The following is a 24,946-nucleotide window of genomic DNA, read 5'->3' on the forward strand; positions in this document are numbered from 1 at the left end:
TCTGCTGGTCCTTTATTTTGGGTAAATTTACCCTCCAAGAGTAAATAAGCCAATCTCTACCTAAAGAGATTCTTCTTTAGATTCTACTTGAAGATTTCAGGATATATTAATATATACACATACTTATATATATGCATTTGTATAGATTTTTAATTGTGTATGCTATAGATTCATAAAATCATAAAGTTAAAGAATAAAGCAGGTTTGGTGGTCTCTACTTCATCCTGCTGAAAGGTAAGGCAGCTGTGCAATCAGATGAATTTGCTCAGGTCTTTATAGATGTAAACTGGCTGAAACTAAAATACTATAGGACCTTTCCAATGCCTAATTTGGGTTTGAGGTATTAGAGTGGCAGCAACTGGTCTGCACTCTGGATGTGTTGTGTGTCACTCACTGCACCTGTGAACTGGAAACCTGGGCTGGCAGAGGAACACAGGCATTGTCATCTCTAGGGCAAATATTCCAAATAAAATTTCCATTAAAACTTCTCTCACTGTGATGGCAGGTCAGTGACCTACCTGTTAATGGTGTCTGCTATCAAGCCAGAGACCATCATAAAAAGCTGCTGTTTCATGCAGGCACTAATTGTCCCTAATTCCCAGTAATTAACCTGAGTGAGCAGGAGCAGAGGTTGAATTGTGTTTTTACCCCTTGAGATAAGCTCCAGCAGCTGAGGCCAAAGTCTGCTGGGCCATTGCTCCCCATCTAACTCAGGGACAAGGTACTTTGGTCTGGTGCCACCACTGTCACCACTGCTGCTGCCACTGCTCTCTGCCTGACCTGGGCGCTGAGCTCCTATGGACAGAAAGATGGGAAATGCAGCATTAGCAGGACACAGAGCAGCAACAGCTTTTCTTCATAGTCCTCAGGAATCTCTGGAAGTATGTTGCCTATGGCCTTTACCCAGCTGGGTGTCATTCCTGGAAACCCTAAAGAAACCGCAGGCCAGCAACAGCTCCAAACTTATTATAGTGGCATATTTCGGTGAAAGTATTTTGGCATCCCTAAAATTGCAACTAGATCTCCATCTCGGTTTCCTCTATTTGAATATTTACACAACCCACCACTTCAGCTGAGCTATGAAATACTGAACATAAAATTATATAGTCAATGCCTCGTATGTCATTTATAGTCAGCTGCTTATCTCCTGTTAATAATGTAGCCTTTAGGCAGCCATAAATCTCCAGATTTCACAGCATCCATGCAAGTGTGTAAATGAGGATGAGATTAGACACCCTGTGTTTGTGGAGAAACATATGACTGAAAAACAGCAATGATTTTCTTTCAGATCACATATTTGGGAGACAGAAGGCTTGGTAACCTAATTTCTCTAAATCACAGACTCCTGTGTTTGCCTGCTGCTTGTTTTATAATAGTTATTATTTTATCTTTTGTTTTGTTGGCAAATGATATGTGAATCCCAAACACCAAGGGTCTGCACAAGCCCTCAGAGGAGCAGGAAGTCTCATACAATCTTTTCATCCCCCAATTATGCACATTCCCTTTCCCAATCCTACTGGGTTTTACAGTAGTGGGGCAACCCAGGACATACCATAGAATTATATTCTTATTCTTCATGCAAATGTACCTGGGAGAAATCTTTACACATAAGTAAAGAGATGTCAGGTCTGCTTCTTTTTCCTGCGACCATGAAGGAGAAGATATCAGATGAGAAAGAAGACTTTGGTTCAGGATGCCTATCCCTTACATTTTAGCATCTATTTTAGCTCTGAAAAGCCCATGGAAGGACCAGATGCTTCTCTACCACCTGCTACAGAAGAGCACTTTGGCACTTCCATATCTAATATCAGTTAGTCTCACTTGCATGCTGAGGTACTACAATAGGGCTACTACAATAGGGGCTGACAATATACGAGAGAGGCTGACAAAGGCAAAGGCTTTGAACATGAACATGAACGTGCTCAGAACATGACCACAGAAGTGTTGAGGATGAGGACAATACATGAGAAGGTGATTCCATTTTACTCTTTTGAGTAATCCAGGTGTGTCCTGTACTTCCAGTGAGGCTCCAAGAAAACGCATCTTTTCAAAAGGCGATGAAGAAAACTACAGAAAGTCACAAATCCAGATGTCTAATCCCAGGTCTTATGTTATTTTTAGAAAACCTATATCCTTGCTGGCAGCTAATAATTCTACTACAAAGGCAGAAGTGAAAGCATAATCTATAGAAAAGTATCTTTTCTCCTGAAATAACCTTAATTTCACAACATCCCTGGAAGACATTTTCTTCACCCAGTAGAGCACAGTACAAAGATATTTCCAGGCTAGCAGTGGTTAAACAGAAACAGGGACAAGACCAGTACAGCTGCATTAGTGAGACACTGACACGGACCATGGCCTGAATCCATGTCTATGGATTCCATTCCACGTAGAAAGTTTGCAGACAAACTTGTCCCAAGCCAGCTGCTGTGTTTGCACTTGTTAAACTGGAGCCCAGATGAGCATGTGAATCTGTTTCAGCTTTCTGCAAAGCCTGAACTATTAAGTTTGTCTTTTCCATTTCTGACTCCCAGTGCCAAAAAACCCCACCACTCAGTGAGACAGGCCTGTTTCTATGTAAAAAGGGACAAAGAAACTCAACCCAAACTCAAAACAGCCATTTTACACTAACATATTTTTCCCAATCTTTTTTCCATTTTTTTTTTCAAAAAGCAACGACCTCTACATCTTCATGGAGCAGAAACTCCTTTTACACATGCATGCCCTTCACAAACTGATCTTCAACACAACTCCCATCAACTGCAAACTGGATGGAACTGACAACAAATGTGTGTGACTTTCATTTCCTCATTTGTCAGAGCCAAGTTTCTAAACACCTCTAAAAGCATCTCAGAGAATGCTTTGGCATCACTACAATATTTATGGTTATTTAGTTAACAGATATAGAATATAATGTAAAAATATATTTCATTGCTGTTATCTGGGTGAGTCATTTCCTTTTGTTTCCTCCTTCCTGCCATGAAAGTGTATTTGTCTGAGCATATAACAAGTGAAGACAAAGAATATTAAAATTCTTCAAGGCAAGGGGAACAAGACACATATTCATGTGCAGGGATATCAGAGGCAGAGAAATTTCTAACAGAAATGTCCATGAAATCCTTTGATTTGCTCTTTTGCTTTTTTGCTCCATCCATGGACAGCTAACCTGCCCACTGTTGGGATGAAAAGGGGTTCAGCACTAATCCAGAAAGGACTATATCTCCAAATAGAAATCCTTAAACTTAAGGCATGTGTTTTGTATTATTAAAGAAATTACCAAGAGCAGTTATTTGGGATATAGAGTCTCCACACACAAACTCACTCTTTGCTGAATGCATGTGAAGAACAGCTCAGGAGCTGTGGGGATAGGAATAGTGGTTGCAAACACCCAGTAGATGGAAAGCAGAAGTTATTGTACCCCCCAGTCTGAAGCCCCTCAGTCTTGCATCTGAATTTCATCTCCTACAGTTTTGCTTTTCTCGTACAAGCCCATCTCTCTACTTGGCAATATATGAATCATCCCATCTCTCCTAGACTAATGACACATATACATCTAGCACATTTCTTTCAAAAGAAATCCAAGACCCTTTCTGAATGCTGAGAGGTATTCACTTTTTAAGTGCATATCTGCAATTGCTCCTCAATTCAATGGAAGTTTCATGCAGTACATTTTTCTACTTGCTGCTATACACAGATCTCGGACAATCAGATGGAATAAGCTAAGGCAACAATTCCTTTGTACATATGAAATATGTACAAGTTCTGTGGCTAAAATATGAGGCTCAGCAAAGAAAACACTATAGTTTTATTCAGGGAAGGGATTGCACTGTACTCAGAGGAAACAGGGAAACTACCAGTGTGAGAAAGCTGAGGAAAGCCCAGGCTTGAACAGAGTCCTCATGCAGAATGTATGTGCTACAGAAATCCCATGTAGCTCTGTAGCTGAGACAATATGGATTTTCAGGGTGGAATGTGATTCCTAAGGGCTACATCTGATATCACTTTGATTCTGTGACCCAGTATTAACCACATTTGTTGTATAGATTGGAAATCACACAGAGAGGTATGAACATGCACATTCACAGGAGCACTCACCCGCTATTCTTTAAAATTTTACTTTACTTAACCCAATTCTGTAATAAGAAATAATACTTGATATATGACTGTTGAGATGGCATTTATAAAGAGTGAGCAGCAAATCCAAAACCAGTGGTCTTCACACGCCAAAGAGAAGGGAGACCTTCCTGGTGTTCAGGCAGCAGCACTGATGAGTTCCAGCATCCACAGTCAGGGGACATCCACAATCAGGGGACATCCACAATCAGGGGACATCCACAATCAGTTCTTTTTCTTGGAGAGGCTGTCACTGGCCTTGCACAGTCTTGTTGCTGCATTTGTTCTTTCCCCATTCACAGGATGTTATGCACATGCTGTAAACATGCTCTTCCTTCTATTAATTATGCCCTAAAAACCATCTTCCCTTCTTCCCAAGGTGGAATTTGTGTAGGGATCAGTAGCTGACTGTTTGTGTGCAGCTCTGCAGCCTCAAGCATCTTCCTGTGCTTCTGCTATAGAACTGTCCTGCTCTCTTCCTGTGGGAACACTTTCTCTATGGCTCTAACTTTTACAAGGAGTCTTAAATTTGCTCCAAAACACCAGGACATGCCTGATCATCTGCAGAAATTTATGGGGCAGGGTTGCTGGACTCTTCTAGCTTAAGCATCAATTATGTCATTGCATGTAACAGCAAAAAGTTGTGCTCATGTGGTTCCTTCCCTTGACATAAATAACTCTACACCATGTACCCCTATAAATTAGTTTTACCTGTGGTTTCTGTAAAAGTAAAAATTTTCCATGACATATCTCCACTGCCCTGATGAATGCAGCAGCTGATCACTGCTCCAAGTGATCAGCTTTTTGTCAAAGATTGGCCTGCTGTACCAGGATAGGTATCCACCAGACAGTGGCTAAAAAAAAAACCTATGAAACTGGTGTTGGGAACTGATGAAAATGGGCTGAAAAAGTTTATTAAACTTCCTCTATTACACTTGCACATCCATTTGAATAAATAGCTAATGGCTAGTTAATGCTCCAGTAACTGAAAGAATAAAAAACCCATCTTTAAAGGCTCTTTGGAGAAGAAATTATCTCAAGTCAGAAGAAGGTTTGAGGCAGTACTGTTAATGTCTTTTCTAGATCTCTGAAACATTTTATCAGTCTAATCCTATCAATGTGTCTCTGCTTCCACCATAAAACAGGCAAATAAATCAACATTTTCATTTTACATTTTCCCCTGAGGTCCACTGATTGCTCTTGCTGAACCGATTCAGTGGAGCAAAGCATTAGCAAAAATGATTCTGTGCTCTCAGCATTATCTTTTATCCCTGAAAACAGAAGAATTTGCAAGTATTAACAGGACATGCAGGTTGTGTGTTGCAGTATAACACATGCACGTGCACATGCACATGCACACTGAAGATGCTGAGAGACATGAAGTGTTACCTTGGCAGCTTGTGTGTGATATGCAGGAATAACCTTAAAAGCCAAGAGTTGTCCTTTATCTTACTCTCTTTTGCCTGAAATTCATTGTTGTGAGAAGCCCACTTTCACCTCTCTGGCTGACTCAGCATTTGGTCAGCTGAGATGGACTCTGTTAAATACTGAATTGACTTGCAATTTCAGTAAATGTGCATTTCCAGCCACTGCCTTTTTATATGGAAAAGAGTAAAAATAAAATCCAGACTCATGCCTTTACAAAGGAATATGAACACATTTAATGTGTGTGGTGGGCCTTACTGAAAACATTAATTTTATTTCTCCATCAGTGGCCAAAATTGAAGCCATCCAGCTTTCACATATTCTTTGACACACTTTTGTAGTATAGCTGGACAACTATTGATGGAGGAAGTTACCCACCTCCCTGATGGCATCTCACATTAGCCAGAGCCCACCTTTGGAGGTGCCAATTTCTTTCCACTCTCCATAGGAGATCTGTAAGAAAACTACACTCCCAAAATCGACACTCTAATTAAACTTATGTTCAAGAAATATGGGTCACTTTTTTTTTTTCCATTCACATATTATATTCCTAGAAAAAAAAAAGATCCAGTCCAGAATCTTACACCATGTGATGTGTGAAAGATTTACCTTTCCAGCTGGACTCCAATTCTTTTTCCTCCAAGAGCATGATATCATATGTGCCAAATGCTATAACTGAGCTGAATATGTCTGTTCCTGTGTTTCACCATGGTGTTGAGTCTTTATTCCAGCTCTGAGGCATTCTACAACTTCTACAACTCCTTTTTTTTCCCCACAAAATGTTCAATAAATTTGAGCTTCAATTATTTCAATTATTTCAAATACATGCAATCCTCAGAATTCACTACTTAGGGTTTTATTTCCCAACTGCAAATACAATTTCATTTTGCAAATTACCTCATTATTAGCAATTTGTAGGGTGATTGCTGAGAGTTTTCAGTAGCTCCTTAACAAAAATAATAGCATAGAGTCATAAGATTTGTAGGAAGAGGCAATACTTTTATTAGACTGCCCACATATAGCTTTTGGCATAATCTCTTTGTCATATCTTGTCTTGCATCTCAATCAGACCTTGTGTTTCTGAACTCTATACTTTTAAAGAAGTGAACAGAACAAAAAGCTTTCAGCAATTACTCTGCAAATGGATAGTAATGAGACTGTTTGCAAAGGGAAATTGTGTTTCCAGCAGGAAATAAAAACTTGATATACTAAACTCTGAGCAGAGTTGTTCCTTCAAAATAAATGAAGGTCAAATTTATTGAGCAATGGTGCTGATGACCTAATGGAGTGACCTTGGGCCTGAAAGCTTGTGAACTTCTTCCATCTGTAAGTCTAACAAGAAATACTGCCTTTCTTAGACACTTGAAATTTCTTACAACTTGGACTGTCACAGCTACAATATTACTACTATTAAATAATAGCATTGCAGTATAAGTAATTATATCTATGTCAGTCCACCTGATTTGGGAGTGTCTTCATATCAAGTCAATTAGGAAATAACAGCCAGAGGGTCTATTTCATGGTTCGTTTGCTTCTGATCTCTAAGGGCACACTATCTAACTAAATTATTCAGAGCTGTGTTTGGAAACACCTCTCTAATCCTCAAGCCCCCAAGAGGAGAGAATGTTTTAACCAACTTCCTTTAATATCTTAATAACGAAATCTGTTCATATTTCCTTCAGGCTGACAAAGAAGTGCAAAAATATTATTAGGTATTTAACACTTCCTTAGACAGCTATATATGCAGTCTGGGGGTGGAATTTGCACATCACGGAACAGTGCCTCCAAAAAGAGAAAGATTCATGACCAGTTTAGTCCAAAAGTAAATTTTAGCAAAGTTAAAACACAGCTTCAATCTCTTCCAGCTGCACCCTGGATGTACTGGGAAGAGAGGGGTAAAAGGCATGTCACCAGTTCCCAGCCCTGAGGTTACATGGGAATGTCCCTCACCCAATATTTAGATTGGACACAGGGTAACCATAACCCTTGAACTGGCAGAAAGTCACAACCAAAACCACAGACTCGGAGCAACATTAATGTTCAGCCATTGACAGAACTCACCAGCCAACTCAAGTTTTCCTCAGATCAAAACATTTCAGGAGCTACCAAAGGCCAGCCCACAACTTAGAGTTCCAGCTCCTGAGCTGATGTGTTGTCACCCTAAAGAGTGACCATAATTCTTCATAATGGGAGTGGGCTCCCCTTGCTTCTGTGTACAAAACAGCAAGTTGGCCTGAGGGAAGAGTTAGGCAGCTTGAAGCCATGGTTTAATTTCCTTTGTAATTGCAACTTGATTGCTGGTTTGAATTACAATGCAGGCATTTTGCCTCTTGTACCAACCACTTCTTAAAGTGGATAAACTTAAATTAAAAAATTGTGTCAATTGAAAGGCATTTCTATGTTGGAATCTCACTAATTACTCATATTAATTATCAACCTAGCAGACTTTTTTTAAAAAATATACCTTGGATGATTTTCCATAAGTATTTCATTTATCTTAAATTAATCCAATATTAACCCAAGTACTGCAAGAAACATTCTTAATTTCAGGGGAGATTATTTGTATTTTTAAGCAGATATATGAGTGCAGAATTTTTACATGCTTTTACCTTCCATGTGTCAAAATCCAAATGCTTTAAGAAAGAAGAAATTCTTTTTTAAATTCCTTAAATTTCTTTCAAAGAATGAAAGAATAATTTCACAGTTTCCTTGATGAAGGTTTGAAACTTAGCATCTAGTTCATTCTCTCCACGTCCTAAAGACCACACCTATGCCCAAGAGCCTCACAAGCAGGAGGACAGCACCTACCTGGAAATGTAAAACATTATGCTTGAGGCAAGCAATTCACAGGAAATGTAGCCTGGGAGTTCTGTGCTCAGCCAGGCTGAGGATAGCGAGGATAATGACAAGCTGAAGGAATTCTTCTAGTTTTTCAGACCCTTCTTATCTTATTTTGCAAATGTTCGCAGGATGTTCTCTCTGATAGCCCCCACAGCAGCCTGTGCAGACAGCCTGTGAGACACCTGCCCTCAGGTGCACTGCAGAGAGCCTGGACATGCTGCAACCTCTTGGTGCTTCAGCTGTGAGCTTTTGTGTTCCAGACATTGGTACTATCCATCTCACTTGACTTCAGGTACATAAATAGTAGATATATTCCAGATAGTCACACTCATGGTGGCCAACAGAAAAAGAACAGTTTGGCTGGGCTAATCTAGGTACCACTCTGAAGTGAACCCTTGGAATCCTCATTCTCCTTTGTAGGAAACAAGTTTGGGATACCTAACTCATCCACATATATCCCTTGATAGATGTTTGCAACAAGGCCTGAGGAAAACATTTCTGTCTCTGACCAGTGCAAAAGTTGTGGGGGTCTATGACTAGTTTTAAAATTCCCTACAGCAAGTGTCTAGCCTAAGAGAGAAACTATAGACCTCAATGGAAAATCTGTGACATAGATAGGAAAATTACATTTGTAGGAGACTAATCTGTCTCATTTGTCTCATTAATTTCTTAAATGAGAAGAAGCAATGCATATGACCCAAGCACATCCAGAGACAGTGGTGCAGAGGTTAAAAGTGACTGCTTGTCTCTGTGGAAACTAGTGTTGCTAATTGTGGAGAGGGACAATCTAGTGACATTTCCCTCTTATCTTTCCCCATACTAACTTTTAAATTGACAAATTTCAATGTGCCTTCTGCCAATCAGGTATGAAACCTGCTGCGCTGTGCTGAAGCAGAATGGGAGTGGGTGCATCAGGTCTCTGTTGCTGTCTAAATGTTCAGCCGAGCAGAAATAAGTCACTTTGGCCTCAAGAAGCCATATAGAGTTAAAAATTTAAGAGAATTAAAAGAAATGTGCATTCTTAGGGTCTTTTCTGATACTTTTCAAGATAAGGCATCATACACACAGACGAGCCTGTTGGACAAACGAAACATATCCTGTAATATTATTATCTATGCTCTTTGTTAAAGTATTTTTAAAAGGCATTGCCCTGGATATGTAACAGGAAGAGTGGGGGGAACTAAAAAATAACTATATTTTTCTGTTACATAAAAAATGTCTTATTTTTCAGTCTTAAATGAAGATTTTGCAGTTTTTGCAGCACCATCTAGTGAGACTAAGGAGGTTTTACTCAACTTTTCAGAAACTCCAGTTTGTTCACTCTTTACTTTTCCATTTCTATTTAATCATGATCTCCTCATTTTCTCTGGGGCTAGCAAGCTGTGGAAGAAGGTACCTCCAGTGCACCCAATAGTCCTTTTTACATCTTTTTCTGAACCACATGAAATCTCCAAGCTTTGCCAGCTGCCAGGCTGAAAAACTGCAGTGCTTTCATCAAGCTTTGCTATTAATTAATTGTCTCCTAGCTAGTGAGCTGTGCCTCTGTGATCTGCACCTTGTTTAGAAAGAATGCACTGCAAACAGAGAACAGATGTATGTTTTAGTAGACATGAAGAATGTTCTTAGATGTAGGGATAGCTGTCATCATTCCTACCAGGAAGTGTTACTGAGGATGTTTTCTATAGGACAGCATCTACACACTCAAATCCGTACCAGACATGTGCAAGACTATGCAAAATATCCTTCTTGGCCAAAAATGTTGCTGACAAACAAACCCAGTCTGATTCCAAGCCAGTTAAGATGACACACATCTTTCCCTAGGCTGCTCAGCCTCTTAAAAGATTTCCAGTGCCTAATTAGGATAAAAACTGCTTTGTTTTCCTCATCTATTCCTTCCTTGTTAAAAAAATCCTGGAGTTTTTTTCACTCAGCTGAGGCAATGTGCAGCATTAGAAGTATTTAAATGTATTTCTCATACTACCTCTTCAAATAAGTATTTTGCCCAAAGATAAAATAAATCTCCCCAGAAGAACTTCCCTTCTGAAATTGTTCATGTCGCCATGAAGCTGTACATCACTGACACCAAAACTATTAAAGATTTCTAAATAAAAGCAACTCACCTGCTTCCAACAGCAGATAAGCACGTTTTTGCAAGTTATGTGACTGTTGGAATATTGATCCCACTTAGGAACATGGAAACAAATGACATAATTCACTGCATAAAAGCTATTATGTTATATTATATTCTTATCTCTATCTGCTACTAAAACAGTCATAAATCTGCAGTTATTCCTCTCTTATGTGAAGCTGAAGGAGTTTGTCCCCTAGTTGCACAATGGAATCCTCTCCAATAGGATTTCTCCAGGGAGCTGACAGAGTTGAGCTGCCTGCACCAGGGTTCCAAAGATTTCTGTCTTCTTCCCTCCTGCTCTTATAAATGTCACTGCTGTTGCATCTTCATTGCTGAAATGCTGCAAGCTGGAGCACAAAGCATCACTGCTTTAAGGCCTTTTAAATGACCCTTTATTTTCCTTGGTAACTTCTTTTACAAAATTCCTCTTGTATAACTGCTCTACACAGGGCTAATTCATTTCATGAAGTGCAAGGGAAGGAGAAGATTCAAAGGCTCAAAGGAGGCAAAGTTCATATTATCTTTGCTAGCAGCTGATGAGATCCAGAGACTCTTGTCTGTCCTCTCCCAAGGGATTAATGTAAAAGAGCTGAGCTACAACTCTGAAATAGACCTGCCAGAAATACCTGCTGTAAAGATTGTAGATTTCCTCTCGAAACTGAGATATATAGAAATATTTGCAGAGTGACTTATGACAACCTGACATCATCTCTGGGAAAAATAATTTGCAAAAACTGTTATTTTTACTCTAAAACTTATGGTCCTGCCTTCTTGTGATGAGCATCTTTCTCACCCATAAGCATCTTAATTTTATGATTATTATTACATCATATTTTGTGAAAACATTATTTTTGGAAGTGATCCTACAGGGCCTGGAACATGTTGATAAATGTTACATTAAAATGCCTCAGTGATTTTATATGTAATCAGTGGGTATATTAATTGCTGCCACCCAGTGGGCTCATTTGTAGGCTTTGGCTCACCATACTATAATTTAATACATCATTGTTTGGTTAAATGATTTCATCCTTTCCATCTCAAAGAGAATGATTTATTTTCCTTTATCAGCAGCCACTAAAAGTGAATGTTTCAAGCTACAAGCTTTGGTTAATTTAGAACATGGTGTCCTACAAAAATCCTTTGTTTCTTGTAGCGTGGGAACAGCCCTGTGGAAGGCAATTATACTTGAGCTTGAAGCTAATTCTGTGTGAGATTACCTGCTTTGCCTTCTGGACCTACCTGCAAAGTCTAAGGAAAATACTTTGCTCTATTTAAATGACAAATATTCTATCAGAACTTTTATAAGAGATTGATAAACATGTTACACAGAGGGAATTATTTCTGGAAAAGTGCTGGTGTTTCAGACCCTCGGGTAACTTGCACCAGGGCAGTTGTGGCCTTCAAGTTGTGACACTTGACAGAAGATGTGAAACAAGCAGTTTGCAGTTTGTCCTCCTGATCTGCAGCTCCACTGGTGCCAGCACCAGTCACAGGCTCTCAGCCCACCTCAGGAACTGACCTGGATAACACTGGAGTGAATAAACTGGCTCTTAAAGCTGGGCTGCTGTGTTAACAGCTTCTACAATCTATAGAAGTGCTATGAATAATGAAATAAGACACTGGCAATGACAGCACATTATTGAGGAGCTGTTAAGTGCTGCATTATGATTTCGTTTTAATGCTGCTCCTGGATGAGGGAGCTTGCATGCCTGTACATGAGGAGGAGGAGGGAGAGGAGGAAAGCTGCTTAATATTCTTCTTGTTGACCTATATTTTGAATTTATCTACCTGTTTGATTTAGAGCATGTCAATTCCAGCAGGACTGGCCATTTGAGGGAGGATTATGCTGCTCTTAATTTTGTGCTTTCAGAGGTCTTGCTGGACTACAGTGTTACAACTAGACGCCAACAGTAACAAACAAACAAACAAACAAAAAAAATATATATATATAAAATAAACTTCTTACAGATTCCTGGCTTACCCAGTCCTAATTTGTACAGTGCAAGAATGACATGGAGCCCCTGGGGCAAGTTCAGCAGAGGGGTACAAAGGTGATAATGGGACTGCATCTTCTGCATTATGGGGAAAGGCTGAGGGAGTTGGGCTTGTTCAGCCTTTAGAGGACACACCTGAGAGGGACCTCATCAGTGTATGTGGCTATCTGAAGGGAGCCATGCTCTTCTCAATGGCAATAAGACAGAGGCAAACACAGAAATTGGAACACGTGAACATGAGAAATAACTGTTTTGATGTGCAGTGACCGAGCACTGGAACAGGTGGCCTGGGAGGGTGTGGAGCCTCCCTCACTGGAGATATTCCAGAACTGTCTGGATGAATCCTGTGCCGTGTGCTCTGGGATGGCCCTGCTTGAGCAGGGGGGTTGGATCAGAGGGCCCCTCAGTGGTCCCTTCCTGCCTGAATTATTCTGTAATTCCATAGTTCTGTAATCCTGCAAACCAAGGCTGTCCACCACTGTGGCTAACACGGCTGAGGTGGGAAGGAGCAGGAGAGGGCAGGGATAAGAACAAGCAGAGTCTTGACTTAGAAGAGAGTGTAGGTATCTGGAAATTCTATTTCAACTTTGCCCTACAATAAGCAGGAAATCAGGAAAGAAATCCAAGTGCAGCACCTGAGGATGTGCAGATCACAATTTCAACCCTCCAGCTGGGGTTTCTGTGTCAAAACCCAGTGTCCCTTGTACCTTAGCCAGAGTACTGCAAAATAAGGTAATGCTAAATAAGGTAAAGGTGAAAGTAGTTCAGAAACTTCAGTGTTTTAAAGAAGCTAAATAAATCTACCACAGGAAATCCGAAGTATCTGGAGACTAAAGTGGAGAAGGGTATTACACCCTTATACAATATTGCTCAAGCTCAAGCACAGCATGGGCACAGAGGCAGGGAAAGAGATTTATTCCAGCAATGACAGTGGAACCAATTCTATGGCCAAAGACACTGGGAAATAAAATCACCTTTACTGTTCATCAATGGTAAAAAAAACTCCTTTTGCTTCCTGCCTGTAAAGCTTTTTACCTTTGATGCTACAGCAAAGGACCAATAAATCACATGGTAAATGCAATTTCCTGGCAGATTTTTAATATTTCTTCATTCCCTGGCCTCAGTTGGAAGAAAAACAAGACTCTCCAGAGCTTACCAATTAGAAGTGTTACAATATTGTTTCCACAGAAGGTCCCAGATCCAGCTTGTGTTTTTTTAATCTGTTCCCCAAACAAGATATAGGACCAAAGCAGCACGTGCTGGGGACCTCAGACCATACAAAAACTATCAGAAACTGGTATTGAACATAGGGAGAAGAGAAAAAGACATAGAAAGAAATTGTTGAGGACTTCACGGTTACTTCTCCACTAGAATAAAAATGGATCATCTATTTGACTGCATTCCAGACTGGCATCAAAACTTACATTTAATGTCACGACTGTTTAATTTTTCTTATATTGTGGCAGCCAAGTTTCACCAAAAATGATGAGACTCAAAATCAGACCTCTTTCTTTCAAGAGAAAATGTGAGAGACAGGAGTGATGTATACAGGGAAAAATAATTAGAGAACTGATTTGTATCCAAGACAAAATAAAGGACATTGGTCATCTTAGATTTATGAGTGTAATGTGAAGTAGAGTTCCATTATCTGAGCGCTTTTTCCAAGTTCAAAACTGAGACAGACACAGATGTCTTGGCTTACCTGTTGACAACTGAATTATATTCTATAAGCTGTCAGGTGCCTGTGCTTGCCAAAGGGATGAAAACAATATCGTATGTAGCTTTGGTAAAAACATTTCTCTATTTATTTTTTATTTTTTTTCTTTTCCTTTATTTTTTTTCCCCACAGCTCCATTCAACCCTCCCAATGATGCAGACAGTATGGTCAAATTTGATGCCTATGGAGATGGGATAGGACGATACAACGTGTTCAATTTCCAGTTCACTGGAGACAGATACTCCTATGTGAAGGTTGGTCAGTGGGCAGAAACTTTGTCACTGGAGGTCGACTCTATCCACTGGTCCAGGAGCTCTGTCCCTGTCTCCCAGTGCAGCGACCCCTGTGCTCCTAATGAGATGAAGAATATGCAACCAGGAGATGTCTGCTGTTGGATTTGTATTCCCTGTGAAACCTATGAGTACCTGGCTGATGAATTCACTTGTGCAGACTGTGGGCCTGGAAAATGGCCCACAGCTGACCTGACTGGCTGCTACGACCTACCAGAAGACTACATCAAGTGGGAAGATGCTTGGGCAATAGGTCCTGTTACCATCGCATGCCTGGGCTTTATTTGTACTTTCATGGTCATTGGAGTGTTCATCAAGCACAACAACACACCCCTGGTCAAAGCCTCTGGCCGTGAACTGTGCTACATATTGCTCTTTGGGGTCTTCCTGTCTTACAGCATGACTTTCTTCTTCATAGCCAAGCCTTCTCCAGCCATCTGCACCCTCCGCCGTTTGGGGCTGGGAAGTTCCTTCGCCGTCTGCTACTCTGCCCTCCTGACAAAAACAAACTGCATTGCCAGAATATTTGATGGTGTAAAGAACGGTGCTCAGAGGCCGAAGTTCATCAGCCCCAGCTCTCAGGTGTTCATCTGCCTGAGTCTCATTTTGGTCCAGGTGGTGGTAGTGTCTGTGTGGCTCATCTTGGAGGCACCGGGCACCAGGAGATACACGCTTCCCGAGAAAAGAGAGACTGTCATCCTGAAATGCAATGTCAAAGATTCCAGTATGTTAATGTCCTTAACATATGATGTCATCCTTGTGGTTTTATGCACTGTGTATGCCTTCAAAACCAGGAAATGTCCAGAGAACTTCAACGAAGCCAAGTTTATCGGTTTCACAATGTACACAACGTGCATCATTTGGCTGGCCTTTCTCCCCATATTTTATGTGACATCCAGTGACTACAGAGTAAGTCTTTGGACTTCTGTTTCCATAAATTATATGCAACACTTTAGAGGACCATGTCAGCAGTCACTAAAGGCTTTTTTTCACTTCTTTTGTCCCCTGGGTCCCTTGCAAACAAGTTCTCTTTCAATGTTACCAGATTTTGGCTTACTTCTAAGGAAGGTGGTCTCATTTCAAAAAGAGCATGTGCAGTCAGAGCTGGAAGGGATTAATACTGTTAGTCTGATTGCAAGAGAGGCATATTCATTTGGGTTCATCAGTATCTGAAGTTATATCCTAGCAGAAAAATCCAGTAGATTATGACCTAAAATTAGTTATAACGAGTTATTTGGCAGAAATTGAGCTTAAAATAAAATCTGTACTAACCAGTCTCTGTGCAAAAGAACCTGCTATTAAGACATGGTATTTCCTTCCAAATAAAAAATATAAGGACAGAATTTCAAAATTTCCTGTGAAACAGGGTTGTTAAAAAATGCAACAAAATTCTACTTAGATACAGAACTTTTTATTCTTTCTGCACTTTTAAAACACATACCTCAGCAAGCAGCAAATATTGGTCAGCCTTCACCAGCAAACTTTAGAAACATTAAACTGTTTAAATTGTCAGATAGTGTTGCAAAGCTTCAAGTTCAATAAAATCATATTTTTGAACAGAAGGAAATTGTTTCAGAAAAAAGATTCATGTCTGCTCCACTGGAAATCTCACAGTTATTACAATGTGAGAAGTGACTGGGGGAGAAGTGCCCTTGCAGCAATTTGCAGAGAATTAGTTCAACTTTCTGCCCAGAAGAAAGGTAGATTACCTTAGGGGAGTTTTATTGCCAATAGTGTGTGCATGAAATAGCATATAAAACTGGGGAGCTAATAATGTCACTTAACATACTTTTGGTGTGGCCACCCTGGAACAATATATTTAGTACTATTTTACTCAGCTTAGGAAATGTACAGAAAACCCATAGAAAACAAAGTAAGTAACAAATGACGCAGTGAGACATGCAGAGTGACAGTAAAAGAGCTAAATATATTTAGTCTAGACAAGAGTAAACCCAGGGAGATGTGATCACAGACTATAAATAATTTCAAGGCAACAAAACGAGAGGAAGGGATTATTCTGTCTCAGGAGAAGTTAGAATAGCAAGTAATGGATTGAAGCTAATGAAAGAAGAGTTTGAGGAAGGCACTGGGGACCAGTTCTGGACACCCAAAGCAATCAGAAAGACAGACACAGTAGGAGGGAAATATCAGTGGAGACAGTCACATGAGTGGGCAGTACAGACAGTAATGGCCAAGAGGAGCATGGCTTGATTGTTCAAGCAGAATTTCACAGCCTTATCTCTTGAGTGGAGTTTTCGAAACCACTTGTAGGCATTGAATTTATATACAAGGTTCCAAATAAACCAACTCAAGTACTATAAAATCAGCAGAAAATGCTTTTAGCATATTTTTTATACTTTCTTAACAAGTCTACACTTCTGGGGTTCCTTTGAAAAGCCCATATTTAATTTCCATGCAGTGTCACATGTTGACTTTGAATCAACTTGTGCCATCCTAGTGGAGTCTGCTAGCATCACCAATAAACAGCCTTAGAAACAGCCCCACTCAGCCTGGAGTTATCTGCAGATTTGCTGAGGATACACTTGATCCCTTCATCTCTGTCATTTATGATGATATTGCATAACACTGGCCCAAATGTGGACACCTGAAGGACACCTGAAGTGACACTTGTCACTGATGCCCATCAGGACGCTGAGCCATTGTCCTCTGGATGTGACCATCCGACCAATTTCTTATTCATCTAACAGCCCACCCATCAAATCCACATCTCTCCAGTTTAGTGAGAATGGTTCTAGGGGGCACCTATCAAAGATTTTACAGAATTCCAGATAAATTACATTTGTAGTCTTTGGTGAAGCAGTGCTGGCTGTCCCAAATCACTTCCCTGTTCTCCATGTGCCGTAGCATAACACATGGTCTAGTGGGATTTCCTCCACTGTGCCAGCACACCAGTCCAGTCTGTGATGCTGGGTTACACACTGAACCACTGGAGTGACCTGGATTAAAAGGAACCCTGTGGGATGGAGCTATTTTTAACCGAAATCATTTAATTGATTGAGTGCATAATTATGCCAGCACAGCTGAGCTGCTCCAGGCAGCACAAACCTTAGGAAGAGCAGGGTGGGGGAAGAGGGCTTTGATAGTGAAAAGAACGTACTTGAAACTAATGAAAATAAAGATAGCTTCATTTACTCTTGTTTTATAAGAAAACTCCTGTCTTATCTTACCCATACAGCGCCCAGTTCAATATCCACCTGACCTGACAGCATGGGTCTGTGGACAAAATGCAGAGACGTGAAGGAGAATGTGAAGCTAAGGTGTTCCTTTCTCAGGCAGGTTCTGTTGGATCTTCCATGTTCACTCACCCAGCAAAAGCTGAGCACATTTCATGGTGTTTGCAACATCCACGTTGAGCAAAGAGTAGTTATTAAATGGTCACATTAAATATCTGCACTGATGATAAAACACCAATTGTTCTCAGTATATATGTAAAGCAACAATGTCCATTCCTTACTCTGCTTTCCAGTTTGCACCAATTATTTCTGACGAGGGGATATGAGAAGCACTCCCATGGAAAAAGGCTAATCTCAAAGAACTGCAGGAGTATAACTAAGGAAAAATGAGCCGTAGATGTATAATCATTCAAATTAAGCAATAGAGTTTAAAGCAGTTTAATTCAACATCTTAATTACGGAATCTGCTTGGAAGAAAAGACTATAAACTGAAATTGAGGCAGTAAACTGGCACCTAGTTATACTATTGAATAAAAAGGATAAAACATAGACAAGTTGACAGTTAGCCAGCAAAGCTACGCTAACAAATGCCCCAAGGAAACTATTCTGAAATCCTTCAGCCTTACAAACAATTCATTTCTGAGCACAAAAAAATGATGCCTCAAAATCAGGACACCTTTCAGACCCAGTCTGAAAACAGTCACCAGATATTATTTTTACTCCAAATCACACCTCTACTTCAGCCAGGGCTTACTCAAATTTTCTGATTAGGACTGAGCTAGAAACTAAATGGTTTTCAGATGGATGCTCTGCATGAGACACCTGATATAAACCCATATAATGGGTTTACGTGTGAGCTGGTTCCCACTGCAGCCAACATTGTTCAGATATTGCATGACAAGCATTACAGAGAGTTTTCTCATCAACTTAGAGATCAAGGGTAGGAGAGAAAGAGAGCAGATCTATCCTTTCCATACTAAAATGAGAGAGAATACAATCAATCTCTCCCTTGCATGCAGAGAGACACAGGGCACCACCAGGACCAGTACCTCATTCCCTTGATACTGGGATTGTGGAGGGTAAGGATCCAACAGAGGTTACACCAGCCTGCACCAGTGCACACCCCGAGGGCTGGGGCTCGTGCTGTTATATAGTAATGTTTCTAATATTTTGCATTTCAGAGCTTTCTGTACTGAAACACAGTGCTTTGTGCCCACTCTCTCCTAGGTGCAAACCACCACCATGTGCATCTCCGTGAGTCTCAGTGGCTTTGTTGTGCTGGGCTGCTTGTTTGCGCCCAAGGTGCACATCATCCTCTTCCAGCCCCAGAAGAACGTGGTCACTCACAGACTCCACCTGAACAGGTTCAGTGTCAGCGGGACCGGCACCACTTACTCCCAGTGTAAGTAACAAGGACTGCCACCTTTCCGTGGGGTTGTGGTGACTCCGGGTAAAGATAAGGTGGGCTGAACTATGTAACCCTGTGAAAGCATCATTTCCGCTGTGTGTGGAGAGGAAAACTCACCCCGCTCGCATGGGAGTCAGCTCAGAGCCTGCTCTGAAGCTCACTGAAGTCAGCAGGAAGCTTTTGGCTGGCACTGCCTCCAGCCTGATGCGCGCACCAAGCAGCCCCCGTGTCTCGGTGTCACTCTGGCAGTGTGACAGGAGCAGATTGCCTTGGAGCTCTCCTGTCAGAGCAGCAGATCTGTCAGGATCTGGGCCACAGCGCAGCGTGCTCTCAATGGCTCATCACCTGCATTATAAGGAAAGGCTCCAAGCCTGCAGGAAATGCATCCAAGGGATGCCATAAACTGCATCTGTATGCAGAGCATGATCAATAGCCTTTGTCAGTGCCATGGCCCAGAGCAGCAATCAGTGTTCTGTTGCAAGGACAACTCATTTGCTCTGATTCCCTTCTTTCCTTCATCTTCACTCTCTTCATCATAAGCAGGTTCACAGCTGTGATTTTGTTCTGAGGCTGTCACTCCTTTTCTGGGTGTGAATTCAGAGAGTTTTATGGATTACAAAAAAACAAAAAAGTCACCTGTATATTTGTTTGGAATTTTTTCTTTGTCTAGCTTAACTAACTTATCAAAGATGGGAGCACACAGCACCCCATTGACAGAGCTCTCTGGACAGCATGTCTGCCCTGGAAATCTAATTGAAAAGCACACTACAACTAGAAAGAGGAAGGGAATAAGAAACAGAGGAAAGGGGGGACACAGATCAAGGCTTTTCCAGCAAGATCACAATAACCAAGCCCAAGGTTTTTCAGTGTCACTTAAATTTCAAAATTGTCTGTAAAGCTTTGGCACTTCAGATTTCAGACAGAGCATGGAAGTAACTTGGCACCCTGCTGCGTATCACATTAGCAGGGATTAGGAAGTGAAGGGATCCCAGCCATCTCTAGCTCTCCCATCCCAAAACACACTGTGCAGGAGTGCCCAGAGTCCCTTAACAGGAGATGAGCCATGTGGCTCTATAGGTCCCCAGTGTCATCAGTCAGGACTGCATCCAGTCCTGACACCAGAGAGCAAACACTCCTTGCTATTTTGGAAAATTTAATGAGATGGAACTATGTGCCTGCAGTGCTGAACACGCCCAAAAGACCAATCAATTCCCAAAAACTCTTAGAAGTGTGGGCCTTTGGTGAAATGAAAAGTCCCATGAGATTCTTTTAATTCCTTATCAATTTTGTGTAAGTGGTCTTTCCAACATTTTTAATACTCTCATGCAATGGAAGGAGCTTAATCAGAAATAATTTTGATTCATAAATACTTTGTACTTTGCACTGGATTCTGGATTGCATTTTGGAATTTAATACTTTTATTTTAATGGCTGGAAAACACATGTGTATAAGCATGCATGCAACTGAGAGACATCCTCAGTGCACATCTTCACATTAAAACCTGCATTTTCAGGCTTGTGAACAGCTTGCGTACATTAAGAAAAGCATAAAAATCCAGACTTACAATCTCTTAGGACTTCATTGTTTAGAAAGTTTGCTGCAGTTATTTACTTTTACTGCTTACACCTAATTGAATCAGGGCTGCTCACCTCATTGGGCTTTTCAGACCATGGAAAAGCATGGAAGTAGGGCTAAGAGGTCCATCACACACAAAGAAAACAGCCCTAAAGCTTCCATCTAGGACAATTATTTGGGAAGGTAACACTGTCTATCACAGTGACAACATTTACAAGATGAAAAATCTTCCCTTACTCCCTTCCATTAATTTGTAAATTATTTTAAATAAATTTCCATTATTTTTCTTAACTGTTTTGTCATTTATAAAACTCTGAAAAGGTTGCCATCCAAATTGGTTCTAGTCTTTGTCTAAAATATTCCTCTCCTCACTCCTGGAGCTGTCAGCTTATTTTTATTTTGGTCTAGATGGCATTTTCATCATTCAGAAACTCCTTAATATCAAACTCATCAAAATTAGCTCTAGGGTATTCTAGTAACTTTGAGAAGCCAGTTCTTCAACATTATCAGAGCTCTAGAGGTCAGTGTTTTTCCTATCTCCACGGATTCCCACCTTCATTGCATCTCAGGGCTGCCACCACCTCTTTACTCCATTGATCATGAATGCCATGAGCACAGCAGCTCTTGAACAGCAAGGGACCCAGAGACAGTTTGTAACACAGCTTCCTGAACCATGGAAACTGGTCAAACACTCTGAGGAAAGGTGACGCTCATTAGGTTTTGGAGTAGTCTAAGTGTTAGTGTCAAGCTTTGATCATTTTGATTTCTGAAGTCTTGACTAAAAAAAGAATATAGATTTAAGCCAAATAGATGCAGGGTAAGAGTGTATTTAGGTTATATGACGTGTTTTGAAGTGTATATATATGTACACATTGCTTTGGTTCTGAAAATTTCCGTTTGGCAGCGTGCTGCATAAGTTCTGCTGCCCCAGCAGTGTCTCTCCCATTGGGAATGTTCCGCTGTTTTCCTCTTTTATGGGCTTCAGCACCCATTAAACTTCACAGAGAACTCACCTTCCTGAATTCATAAGCACGTTCATGACTCAGACTAAGCTTTTACACCCAGGTGTCATTTATCCAGGTGACATCCACATAGGGAGCTGCACACAGCGCTGAGCTCCTCCAGGTGGCCTGCACAGGGGTCAGAAGGAGAATTGAGCCTACTGTTTATAGCCAGACTGACAATATTTTCCCTTCTGAATTTATTTTCCCAGGCCTGGCTCCAAACTATCCCTGATATAACTGAGATTAACTCACAGTTGTCCAGCTGTGAGCATGAGTAGAGGAGACAATGCCCTCAGGCACATGGTGTCATTCTTGGGGTTGCCCTGTGCACAGCTGGGAACTGGACTCAGTGATCCTTGTGAGTCCCTTCCAAGACAGGATATTCTATGACTCTATGATTCTAAGTGGCACACTGACAGCAGATTCAGATCTGCTTGTTCTTGGCTGCGTAGGCAAAGCTGCAAGGTCACCATGGCAGTGCTGGGCTTTTGCATTGTACCTCTGGTTCTTTTCCTCGGATTATCTAAGCAAAATGAGGGACAGCCACGAAGATCAAAAGCATGAACTTGAGCCAAATCACAGCTTCTGCTGATGTCACACTTTTGTCCTTGTTCTCAACACAAAATGAAGGTGAAGTGTCTCTTGCATATCCAGCAGTATTCCAGGAAACCCCTTGGCGGCTGCTATAAGACAGGGAGTGTAGCTCAGAGCCCTGCAGGGCCAGTGATTAACACTGCTGAGGTCTGTAATGAACAGCAAGGTCTTTTGTTCTGTCTCAGGAGAGCTGGATGCTCAGTGTGAGCACTTCACTCCACCCAGCAGAGTTAACTGCATCCCTGCACTGCAAGAGAGGTACATGCTGTGCAGGAAGCCTGGAAACTTAAAAGGCAAGGCCACTCATTCCTTGCCTAGCACCATATATTTCTGTCCAATTTTGATATCCTCCTGACCCAGTTACCATAGTATTTGAGCTATTCCTGCTTGTCAGTGTGTTGGACTTGAAAAAAAAAAAATAAAGCCTGAAGCTAAAAAAATTCTGGTTAAGTGACTGATGTTCATGGCAAAAAAAAATGCTTTTGCCTGTAGCCATACTGCAGTAGAACAGGGATTTGAATCGGAATTCTTCCTGAGCAGAACTGATTTTTCTATTTTCAGGCAAAAAGTAGAAATAAAAATAACAACAATTTTAAAAAAATTAGGTCCTTTTGCTGCCACAACGTTATACTGTTATACCCAGTTTAAAATAGAATTTAAAACCAGAATACAAAATACAAATTAATTTTTACAAATCACAGACATGATGCCCTGTGGTCTTTTACATACAGCAATTGCTCCACACATGTGACTCACAACACACATCCATGATGTGAGAAATCAAATTCCATCAACCTAATCCAGAACAGGGGCTTGTTCTTGGGTCTCCTGTTTCAGGAAGATGTCCTGCCCTCTGAAGAGTAGGTTAGCCCAGTAGATGTCTCTAAATTTCTTTTGTTAAAGAAATTCTGTTTTCCATGAAATATTGATTCAGTCAATGAAAAAAATGAAAAATACCAGCCAATTTGAAGAAAGAATATTTTTTTCTAAAAATTATACTGAGTATCTTTATAGAACCAGTGCACAGCTGAGAGTGCAGATGTGGAAGGTTGAGAGTGCCCTTGTCAACTGCATAAATTGCTTTTTACACTGGATGATTGAGTTTACTTAGTCACTGCTTGCCATGTGTTTTCTTTGATGAAGGCATCACATTTCTCTGGGTCACTGTTACCATTAACCTAATGTATCTTTCAAAAAGCAGCTATATGGTGCCCTGAGCAGAGATGTCACAGAGTATCTGAAAACACCTTCCTGATGCCCAATGGATAATTTTAACAAAGATGGACAAAACAGTTTGCTTTTAAATTAAGATCCATAAGATTTAAGCAGAATAGAGTAATATATTCTCTGCTCAAAATAGAAATACATTTGGAAACAGATTTTTATGCTCAGATTCAACTGTCACCTAATATTGTCACCTAATAATTGTCACTAAAGCAATGAAAAACTGGTGTATAAAATGTTATACCATGTAAATATGCTTATCAGAATCTGGTCCTCACCTCTGGATGCATACTGAATCCTGATCATGAGCTCCTAGAAGTGAAACATAATACAGGCAGAAATTATTCTGGGATTAGGTGACATATAATATTGCTTTTAAATTCAGTTATTAAAAATTTCTTCATTTCACCCAATATGTTCTTAGAATTCTTATTTTTATTAATTAAAAGGTGACTGACACAGAATTCTAATATGGTAGATTATCTACTGGATTTAAAACTACATATATTTTCTTCATGAATGTCTGCTCCAATTATGTGAAAGCTCAAAGGATCAGACCATAGCATTTTTTGCCAATAAAACACAAAAAATCCAAAGGTTCACTTTTTTCCTACAGAGGTATTTTAACACCACTATAGCTGTATTAATTCACATGCACATGCAAAGTGCTAAAAAAATGAGGTCCAGTGGCACAGAATCATTAAAAAAAAATAAATTAAATCACGTATTTTATTCTGATGCTTCTTGGAGAAGCAAAATCACCATCCATGCTCCCAGTGAGCAGCAAAGTCAAATCAGGTTTCTCCAGAGGATGCTTCAGATGCTTCAGTCTGAGGTCTGAGTTACCATGTAGAGATGCAATCAGCACCTCCATCAGCTCTGCTACTGACACAGCCAGTGACTTTTCATTAGGCACCTTGGTTAAATGGGGTGAGATGATCCAGACCGACACAAATTCTAATTCTGTGTGTTGCCCCTTTTTGCTGTCCTGAAGTCAGCTGGTTTTCCCCTCTCTTTCTCTTCCAGCATCTGCCAGTATGTACGTGCCAACCGTGTGCAACGGGAGGGAAGTTCTGGACTCCACCACTTCATCTCTGTGATTGTGGCTCGTGGTTCAGTTCTTGAGTTTTTAGACTGTTAGGAAAAAATTTGCACATGTTGTGCACTCCAGAGAACACCAGAAAACAAAAGACATCCAAGCAAAATTAGTACCTTTTTTTAGAAACAGTGTAATAAATTATTTTTGAGGATTGTACAGTATATAGTGACGTTCTGGAACTTTTTAGACTGATTTTAGCCCTTCTGTTGTTAACAGTTGTAAGGGACATGTAAATAACCATGGTTCACAGTGTGCATAGTCCTGCAGTAAGGGAGTGATTGTTGCAAGCACAGTTGCAATGTTAGGTGACTTCTTTCCTACGAATTTTTTTTTGTAG

At 40.5% G+C, this 24,946-nt stretch overlaps 1 protein-coding gene across 2 annotated transcripts in view; it reads left to right on the forward strand.

Moving 5' to 3' along the window:
- The window catches only part of GRM3 (glutamate metabotropic receptor 3), a 44,497-nt gene extending 19,846 nt beyond the window's left edge, over positions 1-24,651 (forward strand). The window contains exons 3-5 of one of the 2 annotated variants that reach the window (XM_062490839.1): positions 14,354-15,420; positions 18,933-19,107; positions 24,537-24,610. In XM_062490839.1, coding sequence (XP_062346823.1) covers positions 14,354-15,420; positions 18,933-19,107; positions 24,537-24,610 — 1,316 coding nt within the window. Of the gene's footprint in view, positions 1-14,353; positions 15,421-18,932; positions 19,108-24,536 lie in introns of both variants that reach the window. The other variant, XM_062490840.1, reaches the window with a different exon arrangement.
- Positions 24,652-24,946: the final 295 nt, after the last annotated feature.

The sequence above is a fragment of the Cinclus cinclus genome, chromosome 4 (genome assembly GCF_963662255.1).
Source record: "Cinclus cinclus chromosome 4, bCinCin1.1, whole genome shotgun sequence".
NCBI lineage: Eukaryota > Metazoa > Chordata > Aves > Passeriformes > Cinclidae > Cinclus > Cinclus cinclus.